Below are 17715 nucleotides of genomic sequence, written 5' to 3'. Positions count from 1 at the left end.
TTTTCAGTAAAGAATTACAATTCAATCATAAATGAATTTTGAAAGCTCTAGTTACCCAAATGTAAGTCTCCTATCCCATGTTGGAATCCAAGTCTGGACGAAAAATACTCATGCATACTTATGTCTGGAAACACTCACTGCTCATTAGAAAAAAAAGTGAGCATTGTCCAGTGCTCACAAAATACTGATTGATAGAAAGAAATTGGGCTATTCTTCACTGATGTTTGGAATGTGATAATACTAAGAGATGGCTGTAACTGTACCTATTATGGAAAAGACACCTTTTTATGTAAAGTAGGATTTTATAGGTCTGGAGAATTTAGCCTTCATAACAACCCATGTAACAAGCTGCTGAAGCCAAACTTCCCTCAGAGGAAGATACAGTGTAGCTGAGGGCACAGTGGAGGTTGGTGCTTTCTGCCTCTCAAGCTTTGAGTTAAATTAACACCTTACTATTGCATGATCTTTCATCTGAGATGGCATCTAAGAGGCTGCTAATGCCTTCTTTGGGGCTCATGAGGTCATCACTCCTTCTTGTCCTCCTTTCATTCAACTAGGACTACAGCTCTTGCTACCTGCCCCACAAACTTTTCTGAGAGCTTTGTGTGCTCTGAAGCAGGGACATTCATCCCATTGTTCACATCTTGGAGGTGTTACCAGTGAGAAAGGAGCCAAAGCAATGCTTCCCCTTCTTTTACAGCATACCGAATTCATGTCAGTCTCAGCACAGTAACAATTCTTCAAACTCTGAGTGAAGGCTATGAAGTAGAGCTTCGTGGAAGAACAGAGCTCAAGGTAAAACACCATTTGTTTAAGGAGCCAAACTTATTGGACACACCTGCATCTTAAGAGGTCATGGTCTGTTGAAAAAGCTCACAGGGAGTCTGAGACTTGGAGCTACATCTTGAGAAATTGTGGAGTTTCTTTTGAGTGAGCTTCCTTCCTTCCTTCCTTCCTTCCTTCCTTCCTTCCTTCCCTCCCTCCCTCCATCCTCCCCTACCCCCTCCTCTTCCTCCTCCTCCTGCTCTCCTCCACCCCTCCTCCTCCTTCTTCATATTAACCTCAAATCTAATGTAGGAGACTTGAAAAATCTTCTGCCTTTTTTTTTTTAAAGAATGTAAGTTCTATTGTTCTATCCAGAATAACTGTCCAGAATTTAGTTTAGTAATGAGCTATGCTATTATTTTGGTTTTCTAATTTCGATTTTATTTACTCTTTGGCATTGCTGAACATAGTTACAGTATTGGTAAATTTAGATCTTTCGCTTTGCTCACTCAGTGACTGCCTTTGCTCCACACCATTGGCCTACACACACACACACACACACACACACACACACACACGCACGCACACATCTTTCTCCAAGACCAAGGGTTCTCAAAAGGTGGAGGATTGGGACAGAGTCTGTTTCTACAAAAGACAAATGTTTAGTAAGATCTTTCCTCTCTGCTGAGGCTATTATTTGACCTGGAATTTGGAACAAATTCCAACCTCCCTTTTGGAATTTCCACTGGATTTTCTTCATCTCCTTCTAGCTTTGTGGTCCTAGGTGTAAGAGACTCCAGGGGTCTGGTAATCTAACATGCTCATTTTAAGCAAAGAGTCAAGAACCTGAAAGGCAAGGCCTTTTCATAGGATAACATTGTTATTTGCTAGCAAAATTAGACCAGATCTCAAAAAGCCAGGTTTGCTTCCTTGACACCATTGTATATGAAGATAATTTTTAGTGATTATTCATGGGAAAAGGAAAGAGGGGCAGTTAGGGTGGTGCAGTTTGTTCCAGTCACTGGTGTGCTTTCCCCTAATGGTGGTGACTGACATGTAAGTAGATTTTAGGAGTTAAAGATAGGAGGACTTAACTCTAGTCGATCACCTCTTTTTCTACCTCATGTTAGTTCAGCAGTTCGAATAGATTGTTAATATCTCCTGGCAGGTAGGATGATGCACTTACAGAGGGACAGAGGCTTTCATCACCTCTGCAGAGAACTCACACAACGACATGATGGGGTAGGGTTATTACATGGGCAGCAAATTAGATCGCTCAAGGCTTTTGTGATTCTACTGTACAGTCTGTCATTTCCCAGCAGTGAGGCACAAAGGCAGCCTGGTTTCCTGGAGCACTTTTCTCTGTATTGCTGGGTACAGAAATCTCACCTAAAAGCCCAAGAACTGAAGAGCTCTCAGTTTTGAAACTGAAAAAAAAATAAGAAAGAAAAAAGAAAAACTGGCCATAGTTCATGATTTTTTTTTTTTTATTTCCCTACAGATTCTAGACAGGAGCAGTCGCATCTTTAGGAGTTTCAAGTACACAAATGAGAAATGAGGCTTAGCTTCAAAAGAGACCTTTGCAACCTGAAGTTTTCCCTATCTCAGGGAATTTTGGAAGATAGTTATAGTAAATGTGAGGAAGAACTGTTTTTAAATAACACACTGGTGCCTGGTTTTTAGGGTGACAGGAGCCTTACGAGGAAAACATAGTAAGTGTGAGATGTTGAGAGTGAAGAGGAAAAAAAGACAGCAGAGGAAAGGAAGGTATTTTGAAAGAAGAGGAGAAGACTCAAAGAGTGAGCATAGGAAAGCCCCCACCCCTTTTGGTTTCTGTTCATTCCACCTTCCCACAAGAGTCAGAAATTACACAGTGTATAGCAGGAGTTGGGCAAAGAAGGTTTCTACTGTATTGGAGACAGATAAAGGATACCCGGTCTGACTATATCATATAGCCAATCCATATCAGAATGTTTTAACTCAATATTTCAACTCTTCATCCACTCCGTTGTTGCTTGCTACATGTGATGACCATCCGGCTGTGATTTCAAAGTTGATGGCTACAAACACGTTTTCCTTCCAGCTTGAAATCTCTCCAGTAAAGCCTCTTTTCTTGAACTCCACCTTTGGATCCAGTAGCAATGTTCTTTCCTTACTATATTTCTTCCACTTAAGTAATGAATCTTTTTCCCCTATATTGTCTTCCTTCGTGGAATACAGGCAGTGGCTTAGATTGGGCAAGAGAATAGAATATAATAATTACATGGGATACTCATAGTGATTGGGTGACTATAAAAAGAAAGACCAAGATGAGGAAAGTAAGGTAGCTTGGGAAAGGAATCATTTAGAGACTAGAAGCTTGGCCTCTTTGGATAGCTGTCCCAATTCCCACGTAAACTCTTGCTGGCACCATGTTTTCCTAATGCCTAACTAGCCAGTTCTGGTTTTTCAGTATTCTCTTACTAATGGCTTTATAAAATTTTAGGACATTTTAATTAACCCTTTCCTCAGCTGAACTTATTTAAGTTACTGTTGTTCTCTTGACAAGTTTGGAGCTTATTGCAGAGATTTTGTACATATTGTAGCATAACAGTTCCATTTCCCAGAGATTTTTTTAAAATATAAACTTGCATTAAAAAAGATTTCCCTAAGCTATTGTTCTCAGCAAATGTATGTTTTCATTGCTAGAGGTAGATGCTTTTAGACTTTGTCTCTGGTTTCTGGCATTACGTAGTATTTGGTTCTCTGGTCCATAAATTCTAGTATTGTTTTTTGATTTTTCTTCTTCTCTCCAATCTCTTTTACTCCTACTCTTGACCCAAACACACACACACACACACACACACACACACACACACACACACACACACATTATCTGAAAAATGAAAAATGAAGAAATAATATTGTTAGGTTTATGAAGAACAAATGATCTGTTCTCTAATTTTTGAGTAGCATTAGACAAGCAACTTCTTCCTCTCCATGTTTCTATTTATCTACACAGGGTATGTTCTTACATAAAATTAACAGATAGCTCAATAGTCTCACAACCTTTAAGATCCTAAGAACTGTCTTTTGGCCTCTAGACATATGTGCTCTGTTACTCTACTACACTGAAGAAACCATGTTCCATGTAATGTGGAGGGAAAGGGCACTGATAATTTTCAGGCTGATAGCCTTGGGTTCAATTATGTTATTATACTTGATTATCAACAAGCCATTTAATGCCATAAAATTCAGTGTCCCAAATTGTAGAATAAGACCAATAATAAGAATACCTTCAAGGAGTTCTGTAAAGGATAAGTAAGACAGGAGACATCAATTATCTTAAAAGATGCTATTTTTTTGGGTGGAAGGGAGATCCTATGGGCAGAGGGTTTGCTTCTGGCTTTGGTTGTTACTCTACTTGTTTTGCCTCTCTCCCTGTCTTCAGATTAGTGGAAGTGGGTGTTTAAGCAGGGAGCCAGGATTCCACAAAAATATTCTTGGATAAGCTCCAAAACCTCAGGGCACTCCTGGAGCTTCTTTGCATACTCTTTGATTTGGAAGCTTGCCTGAGCCTATAACACTTCGGTCTTCTTTTGTAAGGATTGGTTTGGGCATTGCAGAGAGACTTCGGATCCACCCAAATCTCTTCACAATCCTGGCATCCACAAAGTTTCTCTGGAAGTTAATGTGCTGTCCTAGTGGCCTGTAGATCTCAAGAGAAACAGTTAAATGGCTATGAGTTGAGTCCTCAAGTTTGAGTTCTAACAGTGTGAACCTTAAGAATTCTAAGTGCTCAAAGGTTAGGAGTTTCTGTTAATGAAGCTGTTTGATCATATACTAAGCAACTATTCTACAAGAGCTTCCACAGTGAGAAGAAGGAAAGTAGACAATTAGTGCCTAGTGTTTTAGAAAAGGTGACTTGGTTTTTGTTTTTGTTTAACTATTCTGTGATATACTTAAGGAGAAAGCCATTTTTTTTTTATCCAAAACGGTGGTATAGGAAGGATATAGTAAATAAAAGAATGAGTAATAGGGTTTATTCTTGTCTTTTTTTTCTCTCTTCAGAAATCAGAGGACCTACCAATCAGCCTTATTATGTGAAAGTTTGGGTTAGTTGCTTGTCAATTAATGCAACTTGGGCCTTGCAGTATTTTTTTTTTTTCCTACTTGCTTCATTAAGGGTTTGCTTGAACCATATATGCACAACCTGCTTGGAGAATCTTAATTATATATGCTTATTTTATATGACAATTTTCATTATTATTAAGGAATATATATGATTCTTTTTCTAAATGAATTAGAGGAAATGAGAAGACAGGCCAAAAAAAAAAAAAAAAAAAAAAAAAAAAACAAAACTGAAGGGAAGAGAGAAAAACACAATAAAAAAAGGTTTACTAGAGAAGTGGGGAGAAAAATAGAGGGAGTGATACAGAATCAGGAAAGAGATGGTCCTGTGGTGATTAGCATAGAGTTATGATCATTCTCTTCTAAGATTTGTGATCCTTGACAACCTACCAACTTGTCTATAAATGGGGACATCCTTTGGATGGTAGTCTACTTAGAAAAATACCTTGGCAGAAAAAAATTATGCTTCAGAAATATAGACTTCTTACAGCAACCGAGATGCCCCAGGTTTAAAATCAAAGTTGTAAAACCTCTGGGGTTTTATGCCAGTTGTTGGATGTGGAGCATAGGGAGAAGACTGTGAATGCATGTACACTAGATGGAAAAGACAGTGGCTTGCCTAATGCCAAAAGATCAGGCTCAAAATAGTAATCAGCACCTTCAGATGACCATGCAGATGTTTGCCTGCTCTGAAGCAAAAAAATCCACATGTTGCCAAAGATGGAGCTACCTAGTGGTGAGTACACAGAATGCCTGAATGACAGACAGCTCAATATGGTGTTCACTTTGAATTTGAAGCTTGCCTAGGGTACATATATAAGGAAGCCATATAGAAAAGTGGGTAAAAAATGGTGACAATGGTGAGAACTGGGACTATTTCTGAGCTGAAATGACTGCTTATATTCTACTGACCAATGTATGTTTTTTAGAAAAAAAAGTCTATTACATGGTTAATAATTTTTATATTTTCAATAAGGGCAAAGGCACAGAGGAGACCTTTTGGCTTGTTGGAAAAAAGGGTTTCACCAAACCTCTTCCTGTACCCCCACCAGTGGGCAAAGATGGGTAAGTGGAATTCATTCTTGATCACTGGGTCCCTTTTCCTATGCTCCACTTTGGCACACTCCCTTTATACCTATTTTGGTGTTTCCTGCCCCTGCAGGCAAGTGGGCCATGGCTTGCAACCAGCAGAGATTGCAGCATTCCAAAGGAGAAAAGCAGAGAGGCAGTTGGTGCGAAACAAGCCATAAGGTAATGGCCAGTGGGGAAACAGATTTCCCAAGCTGGGACTCCCTTTGACATGTGTGCCAGTCTTAGACTTCACTTTTTTGGCAGAAGGTAGCATAGCTGATTAACTTCCAAGCTGCGCTGAGTTGGGTAAAAACCTTATTGTGGAGATGCCTGCTGCAGAGTGAATTAGACTTGAGGAATATTGGCTTCCATGGCCTGAGAGAACCCTTTGTCTTCTACATTGCTAATGTGGTTGAACTCTAATGACTATGGCCTTTTTAATCCAGTTATTAAGCAGGTGCATTTGTCTCTCATTCTTAAGCACCCGGGCTATGTGGTTAGTCAGTGCAGGTCTCTAGAGATTTACATCTATCTAGGCAATACAGCAATAGTCTCCATTTCACGGAGCAATGCATTGCTATGGCTATATTGACTGGGATACTTACGTCATTTCCTCTGGAGGCACTGCTTGATCTTTTCCATGGGTGGAATTGCTAAGCAAAATACAACTATCTTTTCAATGGCTTGAATTCAGATTAAGTCTCATTCCTGCTAGGATGAGATGAGTTTATAAGAGCAACAGCAAAATAATTATGGCCACAAAATTATATGTGATGGATCCACTGCTTTTTTATATTCTTTTCAATATGTTTTCTTTCTACTGTTTTTGTGTATGTGTTTATGCACACACATGTATACAGGTACACATACACACATATGCTTGTGGAGGCCAGCGATTTATGGTTGATGCTGGCTGTCTTCTTCAGTTGTTCTTCACTTTCTATTTTCTGACAGGGTCTCTCTCTGAACCCGAGCGTGCCAATTCTGCTAGACTGGCATTAGGAAGCACCAGAAAATGTCCTGTCTCTGTTTTCCCAGCATTGTGTTTAGAGGTGCAAATTACTGCACTCAGCCTCTTATCCAAGTAATGGAGACCTCAGATCCTCCCGCTTGAATGACAAGCACTTTATTGACGAAGCCATCTCCCTCACTCCTTCTTTTCTGTATATTGATTTCTTATTCTCTTTCTCTTATGGGAAGAAACTTCGCCCCTAAAGCCCACTGCCTTCTCCACATGTCTTTAGGAAGTCACAAAAATTTAAAGATATCCAAAGATTTTAAGGAAAACATTAGAGTATCGCTGTATGTTCCTGATCTCTTGCTTTCTAGCATGTTCTAGAATAATCACAATTACAGTAAAATCCACAAAAGGCACCCACATAACACCTATTCTCATGCTAGCATCTAAAGTACATCAACTCTCTGGGTTTCTGTCAAAAGAAAACCACAGTATATCTTCATTTTTGCAACAATCACAAGTACTATGTACTAGTCAAAACCGTTCTGTTTCACAAGCATCTGCTCTTGGCCTTTCGGTACCACCTCCTGATTCTCAACCACCTGGGGTCTGGCTTTGTTCTTTCCTGCTGACCAACATAAGCAGATAAGCAGCTGGGACACACAGTCATCCAACTTCTGCAACATTCTTTCCTATGGGTTGGGAAACAAGGATACCACCAGTCACCGATTTAGGCTCTCTCTTCTCCCTTCCTCTTTTCTGCTCCCTTACCTTCCCCCTTTCCCCCTCACACTGCAGGAAAGAGGTTGGAAACTCTTGAAAGACTTTACCCCTGAAAGAGTGCTGCAGACATTGAAGGCATCCTAGAAGAACCCATCTGTTCTTAAAAATGTGTTGGATTTTGCAGCAGAACATAGTGCAGCTGACTCGCCCCCATTGGCTGTATGTTAGGTAGTGCTGTCTGGCCTTAGATGTAGTTTAGGCTGTATACAAAACTTGCTCATCTGGACCCTTGGCAGGTAGCCAGGACTGTGGCTATATGAAACATTGAAACAACAGGCCCAGGAGGGGATCCAGCCTCTAATCCAGGTTTGATTTGCATTTGTGCTTTAACTATAATGTTAATTGAACATTCTGACCTTGGTTGCCTGTGAAATTCACAAAAAGTCTCTAGAAAGGACAGTACCCTTTGACAAATTTTGGAAGGCTTCAAGTATTCCCAGGTATCACAATTATTTCTCATTAAATGCCTTATATTAACACCACCCAATGAGATCACTTACTCCCGGATGTTTGCACATTTCTGTGAATTTACAGGTTGATTCTTATCAAAAGAGACCCACTGTACAAAAGACCCACAATACCTATGAATCTTCTGGCCTGCTGCCAACATCACCTGTACTATGGAGGGAAAACAAATTTTTATTAAGCCTTGTGTGATCAGTCACTAAAGAAGGAAAGAAGTTATGAAAGAGGTCACAGCTTTGGGAAACTGGTTCCAGCAGCTGCCTGACAGGCAGGGCCATATTGTTGATTCAGTAGCTTTCATCTTGCAGCCCTAAATAGTCATACCTTCCCAAACCAGCTTCTCACTTCACCTCCTTACTATTTCTGAGTTTCTCCAACTGTGGTGAATTTGAGACCGACAAGCCACTCCTTTTATTCCTGGATATGCCTTTTGCAGAGTAAAGAGAAATTAGTTGCCCATATTTATCATAATAGAGGTGAACTGAAGTCTATATTTAGGAGGACCTGCCAGCTTCATTTCCATTGGGACAGGGAAATTGAGGAAGGACAGAGTGACAGAGGCAGGTTTTGGATAACAGGGCAAACATGAATCTTTGGGAGATGGGAGAAATGAGTATAGGGGTAAGAAAATCACTTTAGACTCCACCTTTTAAACCTTTTCCTTTGCTTTCCTTTTTGTTGGGAGAAAGTCTTCTTATCATTTGCTTTCAAGTAGGAGAATTAGATTGGAGCTCCATGTGCATTTAAGTAGCCTTTTCAGAGTGGCTAGAAAGCTAAGCTCTGTGTGTGTATGTGTGTGTGCGCGTGTGTTCGTGTGTGGGTGTGTGTATCACAGTGTCTATAGAGGAAATCATTCAAATGATCCATTAGCAAGTTAAAAAACTACCTGTATATTTGTCCTCTTCCTTTGTCCAATATTTGTGAAAAGCAAATCCTGTATTCATGCAAATCTGACAAATATGATTATGTTTATTCAGCCAAGGATTCAGGAAATTTTAGTAATTGACTACTTGTTCATAGGACAAAGGGTATGTGATGGATAGAATTGGTCACATTAAAATCCCAGGGAAGGGACTAGATAGTATGCTTACTGTTTTCTCTTTCTCCTACCTAGATGGAAAGAAGTCCAGCATTTGAATCTCCTCTTGGCAAAGCAACATTGAAGCTCATTACAGAAGCTCATTAAAGATCATGATATTCTCCTGCCTGAGCAAGATACTAGTGAATGATTATTCCTCTGAGGTGGCCTAATCTCCAGGGAAAAGTCAAGCCCAATCCCAGTGTATGGAGTCTCCTGGGAAGGAACTTTGCCCATAGGTTTTGTTCATTACTAGGCTATCACCAAAACCAAACCAAACAAAAGCATAGGGAAAAAAACCCCAAACTATTGGAATGCAAACTGAAATGAATGTAAACACCCAGGAGAGGGATATAACCAACTCTGAGTTTAGTCATTCCAAAGTAGCGTGGTCAACTTGGATGAAGAAAAGAGGTCTCTCTTTTCATAAAAAGTAGGCAGTACTTTGTTTTCCTTGTAATTTTATTTGAATTTTTAGAAAGATTTTAGTACACATAACTGATAACTCAGATGCCATGAGATTAACTGCAGGGAAAGGGACAGCTGACTTCTAGTCTATGTCTATAAAGCTATGACATTAGGTGACTGGAGAACAGAGACAATGAATGGGAGGTAAAGAGCCTAGGTAGCTGTGTTATCTGAATAACTGAAGGCTATGAAGAAATTTCTTTTCTTACCACTTATTGTTCAAAATCTTTCAAAATTGTTATCTTTTTTTCTTATCCAAGTACAGACAATCTGGACAATATAATTGAATTGTCCTTGCTAGGTGAGGCTCTTCCTGGGCCTCAGGGACATACACTGAACATACCAGAATAAATGTAAGAGACACTGTCAGGGTAAAAGACATAGAAGTCACAGAAGCAAGGGAGCGATTTCTTTGAAGTCTTATATTTCCCCTTCCTTCTGACTGCTCTGCCTCCAACCTCATATTCATTTTCCAAGAGAGATTCCTTTCAATATGTGTTATGATTTTACAATTTTAGTTTTCAAGGTTGTATTTTCAAGAGGCTATTGGCAGTGGCTTGCCATAGTCACACGGACTAAAGCAGTAAGACTTAAGGCATAGGCATTTTCAAAATGGTTAAGCAAGCTTTTCTTCCCTTTTATTATAAAAATAATCTCTTTATTAAAACCTAACCCAAACATGTAAGCCAATAAAGAAGTTAATTCTTTTAGAACAACCCCTTTAAAAGGAAGAAATGCCTAAGGTATAATTTGATACCTTTGTCAACTGTTTAATTTTTCCATAACCAACTTACCCCAAATCTGAGTTTGGAGTCGAGAGCCAACCCCAGCAGTTCTTTTTCTCTCCAGTGCTGAATCAAAGTGCCCTACATTGCTAGGTATCACAGCCTCAGGTGGTTCACTTACTATGCAGGAGGATGTAGCAAGACTGATGTTGACTTCACTTCCTTCTGATGAGTTTTTTTGTTCTTTGTCTGGATGTTCTAGAGAAGAAGGAGACAGACATGTCATCACCTCTTTGTGTCAGTCAAGAGCTGAGCTTTAAAAACTTTCCTTCTAGAATAAGAGATGATGTGAAGCAGTGTTTCTCTTTCAGGAGAGGTAACACAGTTCTTTACTAGGAAAATGGATGGAGCATTGGAGGCAAAGCATGGGCACTAGTGCTAAGTCATCCATAGAATGTTGGGTACAGCATTCTATTGATATGAATCATCCCAGACATATCCCATTCTGTGCTTCCCCACGTGTAGGCCTTCAAGTTAATTGCTGTCTAACCCAGTGGTTCTCAACATGTGGATCACAAACTCTTTGGCAGAGCCAGTGAACCTTTCACAAAGATTGCCTAAGATGATTGGAAAACAGATATTTACATTATGACTGATAACGGTAGCAACATTACAGTTATGAAGTAGCAACAAAACTAGTTTTATGGTTGGAGTCACCACAACATACGAAACTATATTAAAGGGTTGGAGGATTAAGAAGGTTGAGCATCACTGGTCTGGCCAAAATCTTTCATCAGATAACAAACCCTAATGAGGATGCTCCTTTGCTGTCTTCCTGACCCTACTCCCTACTTCCTTTCTTTCCCTTTAGCTGTTCAGTATGTCCACAAAATTTATCTTTCTAGCCTGTTTTCTTTCTCACATCTTGCTTCCCTTGATTTAATCACAAGTGAGTTCCAAGGTAAAGCTGTTATATTCATCTTAGTTTCTTTTGCATAAATGCCTTTACCATTAACCCAAACTCAGCTTTCTTCTATTTGCCTTGGTATTTATTAATTATATAAGAAGAAGGCACACATTTCCGATTCTCATTTGATTGACTTAGTGAGCTAGAGTCTGATTCCTATACACAATTGATTGATTGCTAGCACAGTGGGTGGAGCTGGTAGGGACCTGAATGATTTCTTTCAAAGCACTGTTCTTATTTGTTTGTTTGGTTGGTTTGGTTTGGTTTTTTGTTGGTGGTGGGTTTTTCCTTTTAGATATTTTTCTTTTTATTTATTCCTCTCTCATATATTACACCCTGACTGCAGTTTTCCCTTCTTCCTCTCCACCCACTCTCTCCCTCCCCCACCTCTTATTTCCCCTGCCCTATCATTCCAACTTTGTCTCCCCTCAGAAAAGTACAGTTCTTCCAGAGACATCAACCAAATACAGCATAACATGCTACAATAAGACCAGGCATATATTCTCACACTAAAGCTAGATGAGTCAACCCAGTAATATGAAAAGAGTTCCAAAAGCCAGCAAAAGAATCAAAGACAGCCCCCAACTCCACTACTACGAATCCCACAAACTACTGTCCTACACAACCATAACATATATACAGAGGACCTAGGTCAGACTCATACAGGCTCCCTGATCTCTGTGAGCCCACTTGAGTCCCAGTCAGTTACAATGTTTTGTTTTGTTTTTGTTTTTAAATGGCTTACATTTCCTGTATGAGAAAAAATATTCAGAAAACTAAGGATTTTTCAATTGACGTTTTAAGTTAGTTTTATTCTAACCATTTTATCTCCTTGTTTTCTGGTGATTCGCCTCTTTTCAAAATGGATTACTGAAAAAGGAGAGCAAAATGCTAAGGAAGAACAAGTTAACTTTTGTTTATTTGAAGTTTTACCCTATATTGTAGACCATGGCATATTGCAATGGTCATCCATTGAGTATTATATAGATTTTTTTTCTCTTTTTCCTCTGTAGATCACAATAACAGTATATGGTCCTTGTATAGAATGTAGAAAACATAGAAAGCCACAAGTGAAGTTAGAATCGCTCAACATAACTTTAGTTAGTTATTCTATTTTGTGATTCCCATTTGGGTTGGCATAATAGATTATGACATGTTATAATATCTATTCAGCCTAAATCAGCTGATTCTCAAACTAAACTGTTTTGCATTTATTTTCTTGTCCGTAATGTTTCTAATATTTTGATGGTACAAGCCGATTCTTGTATATTGTCGGCCAATTTCAGTGATCTATTTGTTCTTTATCTCACTTGGCATAGCAGAGTAGACGGAGATAACTGATGACTACCTCTTCTAAGCACTATAACTTGACTACACGAAGTTACTCCATCAAGATGTATTAGTCTAAGGACTCCCATAACTGCCTTGTCTTACACTTAGAATTATTATACAAACAACTTGATTAGCGTGAATCTTGTCTCATCACATCAATTGGATTGTCCTCAATCCAAATGGAATCAGCTTGCAAAGAGTAGGAAGTGGCACACAGCCAAGCAGCTAGGTGCTCACATCTATCTGATAATCCAGCAATGGGATATAACTTAAACATGCAGTTGAATCAAGCCAGTATTATTAAGCTGAAAGAGCACAGTGGTTGAACCATTTACATTCACTTCTTCAGGCAACCATGGGTGGTCTAATCAATAATATGTCCCACCTGGTTGATTGTTAGACCATTAAAATAATGGATTCTGGCATGGGGTGTAGCTTAGATGGTAGAGTGCTTACCTAGCACCAACATGACCCTAGCAAGGTCCAACCCCCAGTATGCCAGTCAGATGTGGTGGTACATAACTGTAATCCTAACCCTAAGGAGGTAGAGGTAAGAATCAGAGGTTCAAGGCCATCATCATCTACTCAGTGAGTTTGAGACCAGCCTGTGTGATACATGAGAGCTTCATAAAAAAAACTTAAATGAAATAATAGAGTCTGCACAATAAAATGTGTTGTTTTTCTGTCTCATGTCTTCTTGCCAGGTCAAGATAGTTGATAGATATAGCACAGGCATAGACATAAACGAGCTTTTATAAAACAGTTATGTCAGTTAGTTGTATTTTGTTTGGTTTTCTGCTTGAGTGGTTTGTAGAAACCCTGACATCTTTCTTATTTTTCCTTTTGGATTTGCTATAAGCTAAACAATAACGAATTGCATTCCAAAGAAAGACCCAGAGCAGAAGTAATTACTAATCTGTATACTCACATTGGCTTCCTATAAATTAGACTAGTTAGAATTGTTCCTAAGTATTTTCAAAAGTGTTTAACCCCAATTAAATTGCTTATGTAACCAGACTTGGTAGGGCCTTTGGAGGTGTCAAGTCCATCATACTACAGAGGAAATCAATGGAGTTTAGGAAAGAGAAGCCGTCTCCCTGAATTCACCATTTAGTTAGCAGAAAATCAGCCATTTTTACCAAAGCAAAGATATTATCTAGGACAACCATTGATATTCAAGACTGCTTGATAGACATCCTAAGGACAGTATTTCTAACTTTATATATAGACATGAGTTTGACATGTGTTAGCCTGGGATGGTGTAGCTGTTGACACCATCACAAGTCAGCAAGAAAGAAAAGATAGAGAAATCCTGGAAAATAAATTGCCTTTTACCACACACATGGAATCCCATGCAGGGCCATACAATTGGTAAGTTGATTTGACATAAATGGACACAAAATAAATCTCCAGTTCTACTTCATCCTATTGGTTCACTCACAGGTTATGGTACATGGTTCATGTCTGACCAAGTTAGAGTCTCAGAAATTCCTGAGTAATGGCTGGACATCTGCACATGTCAAGAACAGTTTCAATGTGTCTATTATCCAAAGGGAGGCTACAGTTTTGAATGAGGGAAGATGGAGGAAATCTAAGCCTTCATGCTTTAAAGTAAGATTAAAAACTGAATATGATTACTATTTGTAAACAACCCTTTTATCCATCAGAGCCATGAAAGGGGCCGAGTTGCGGCTACAATCGTGTGTTCCCAGTAAGGTCATGTTGCCAATAGAGAGGCTTTGCTCCTGTGCTCACTGACACCAGCAGCTGCAGAGGTGATTGGGCCCAGAATGGGAACTAGCCTCAGATGAACTCTTCATGACCACGTTTCCCAGGATTATAAATCAAAGGAAAGGCAATTGTTCTAAGTCAAATTGGCAATAAAAAGAAACAACTTAGAGCATTGCCTGTTGGAACTTGTTTCTTTATCAGTGACAGCATTTTAATTTAGTCTTTGGTGTGGTTTAGAATCAAGAGCGGCTTGTTCTTTTAGGCATCTCTTGATCTAGGAGCCATCTAGGCATGGAGGAAGAATGCTTTCTAATATGTAGGACCTCTTCGATCAGATTTGGATTGGTTTAGTCACTTGTGTCGAGGACAAACATTCCTGTGAATCATCTCCATTTATGCCTATAATTTGAAAGTCCAGCACTACTTTAATGATTTTTTTTCAGGGATAGTACTCCAAAAGCCTGTTACAAGATGGTTGTGATCCTGTAGGGAATTTCCCTACATGGTGTATAACTCTTTCTGTATTTCAGTGTATCTGGGAGAAGGGGCTAGAGTACTGATCTTAGAATTCTTCTACTTTAAAAACTTGAGGGTTTGTTTTAGTTGATTCCTTGGCTTTCACTTAGCTTTCCTTACCCTGCCTTCCAAGTTTTGCTCTAGCCCAGACCTATTGCTTCCTCTAACCTGGTCCTGTATTTGAGTTTACTCCTTTGGTTGTGCTGTTCCTACAAGTCATTCTCTGTCTCCTTGCCTCCACGCGTCCAAATTCCACCCATCCTTCAAAAAAAGTCTACTTAAATATCACTTCCTCTAGCAAGCTCTTTTTATTTCTTCTAAACATGTATCCTTATTTCTGAACTCTTATAATAATTTTATCCGTACATCTTTAGTGGTTATGACCTCTTAACTTCTTGTATAAGTGTTTGGACAGTTGTCATCTTGAATTATACTTTGATTTAGAGAAACAAATAAAAGTTACACACTTCTTGAGGGCTAAAACTATGTTTGATTCCCCTTTGTATTTCATACAATGCCTGATATATTTAAGAGGCACTCAGTATGTATTTGACTGTATGAAATAAATGGATCCTTCTATGTGTCTCTATATATGTCTATTCTCTGTGAAGTTTTCCCTTTTGACTTAATATTTTCTTGTATTTCCATCCATGTGACTGTATTGCCTTCCTTTTACCATCATTATATATGCATATAAAACTTCATGCTTATTATTTAAAAGCAAACTTTATTGTGTGTATTGCATTTATTGGAAGTTAAACTTGCAAAGCAGGGTACTGTTTTCATATTCTCCACATAAAATTCAAAGTAGCTAAATTAAGTTACATATTTATTATGTTGTAATTTGTTACCTATTTTTTCCCTGATGACTGCCTGATAGGGAAACATTTGCCATTCATGTACTGGAAAGACTATGTTCATTGGTTAGCATAACTTTCAGTTTGTTTTGTGTGTTTGCAGAAGAATCTGTGTGAAATTATAAAATCTAGGGTTATAAACAGTAAGAACTTCCTAGTAGTCAAGAGCTGTCCAAAACTGAGTGCTCCAGCTTTAGAGATAGCTTTCTCTTCTCTACCAGGATAACAGAGGATAAATAATCAAGGGGTGGGAAAGATGATATTTCAGGTATTTTGTGAGTATATCTTTCTACTGAGAAACCTTGGGTGTATAATTCCCTTGGATACCTTCCTAGAACACTGTAATCAGTGTTCACATATTAAGATCCCACCAAAACAGCTTACTTCAGACACACAAACAGAGAAGGAAGTTGAGCGTGGTGGCGCACACCTTTAATTCCAGCACTCAGGAGGCAGAGGCAGGTGGATTTCTGAGTTCGAGGCCAGCCTGTTCTACAAAGTGAGTTCCAGGACAGCCAGAGCTATACAGAGAAACCCTTTTTCAAAAAACTCAAAAAAAAAAAAAAAACCATCGGAGGAGGAGGAGGAGGAGGAGGAGGAGGAGGAGGAGGAGGAGGAGGAAAGATCTTAAGAAATTGTACTAGAAACCTCAGACAGTTCTGGTGACAAAATATTGTATTTGATCACTAAATTTCACCTTGAGTTTCTCATAAGCTAAAGAAATAAAGCGAAAAACCAGAACTCCTTCCCCAGTGGGTTGTGTATCTTCCTACTGAAACTACTGAACCAGAAGAGACCACCTCCAGTAGTTAGACAGGGGCCCCAGTGGAGGGATGGGGACACCAAACCACCTTCAAAATATTTTCACCTAAAATTGCTTATTTAAAAGAAATTCCAGGACAAAAATGGAGTAGAGACTGAAGGAATGGCTGGCCAGTGACCAGCCCAACTTCGGATCCATGGCCATCAGTCCCTGACACTACTACTGATGCAGTGTTGTGCTTGCAGACAGAAGCTTAACATGGCTGTCCTCTGAGAGGCTCTAATAGCAGTTGACTGAGACAAATACAGATACTCATAGCCAAGCATTTGATGGAGAGGAGGTTGGGGACCCCCTATGAAAGAATTAGGGGAAGGATTGAAGGAACTGAAGAGGGGTGCCAACCCTATAGGAAGTCTCAACTAACCTGAACCCCTGGGAGCTCCCAGAGACTAAGCCACCAATCAAAAAGCACACATGGGCTGGTCCAAGGCCCTAGGAACATGTAGCAGAGAACTTCCTTGTTTGGCCTCGTGGGAGAGGATATGCCTAACCCTATAGAGACTTGATGCCCTAGGGACAGGGGAAGTAAGAAGAGGGGAGCACCCTCTCAGAGGCAAAGGGGGAGGAGGATGGGGCAAAGAACTCTGGGAGGGTAGACTGGGAGAGATAACATTTGGGATGTAAATAAAGAAAATAAAAGAAGAAAAACAATCAAATTAATGCAAACTCAAAATAATGAATAAATAAAATGAGAAGATGCAACTCCTTCCCCAGTGTGCTGCATACTTTCCTATTGAGTAAAATGAGGCTTGTGTGCTTCTCTGTAGAGTCAATCTTTTTCCTGCTGCTTAATTAAATGTGGAATTGCTCATGTGACTCTATATAATTGATATTTTTTATGAAAGTGTAGTTTTACAAAATGCATAGACATAATTATTTTATTCTTCAATCCATTTTTACAGTCCAGTCTTCATTCCCCTCCTGGTCTGCCTTCCCCAACCATTTTCCATCCCATAAGTCCTCTCCCCATTTCTGTCTCCAAGAGGATGCCCCTACCCTCCCCCCCACCCCACCAGACCTGCCCACACCCTGGGGCCTCAAGTTTCTCAAGGGTTAGGTGTATCTT

General features: G+C 39.4%; 1 protein-coding gene across 2 annotated transcripts in view; it reads left to right on the top strand.

The window, feature by feature from the left end:
• Gucy2f (guanylate cyclase 2f) overlaps nucleotides 1-15694 on the top strand; it is a 117991-nt gene extending 102297 nt beyond the window's left edge. The window contains exons 18-21 of one of the 2 annotated variants that reach the window (XM_006528841.4): nucleotides 701-795; nucleotides 5852-5940; nucleotides 6038-6126; nucleotides 9267-15694. In XM_006528841.4, the coding sequence (XP_006528904.1) occupies nucleotides 701-795; nucleotides 5852-5940; nucleotides 6038-6125 (272 nt within the window). In that variant the 3' untranslated portion in view covers nucleotide 6126; nucleotides 9267-15694. The remainder of the gene's footprint in view (nucleotides 1-700; nucleotides 796-5851; nucleotides 5941-6037; nucleotides 6127-9266) is intronic. The other variant, NM_001007576.2, reaches the window with a different exon arrangement.
• The last annotated feature ends 2021 nt before the right edge of the window (nucleotides 15695-17715 follow it).

The sequence above is a fragment of the Mus musculus genome, chromosome X (assembly GCF_000001635.26).
Source record: "Mus musculus strain C57BL/6J chromosome X, GRCm38.p6 C57BL/6J".
Taxonomy (NCBI): domain Eukaryota; kingdom Metazoa; phylum Chordata; class Mammalia; order Rodentia; family Muridae; genus Mus; species Mus musculus.
Note: the sequence above shows the minus strand (reverse complement) of the source record. Positions and strands in the feature narration are given on the sequence as shown.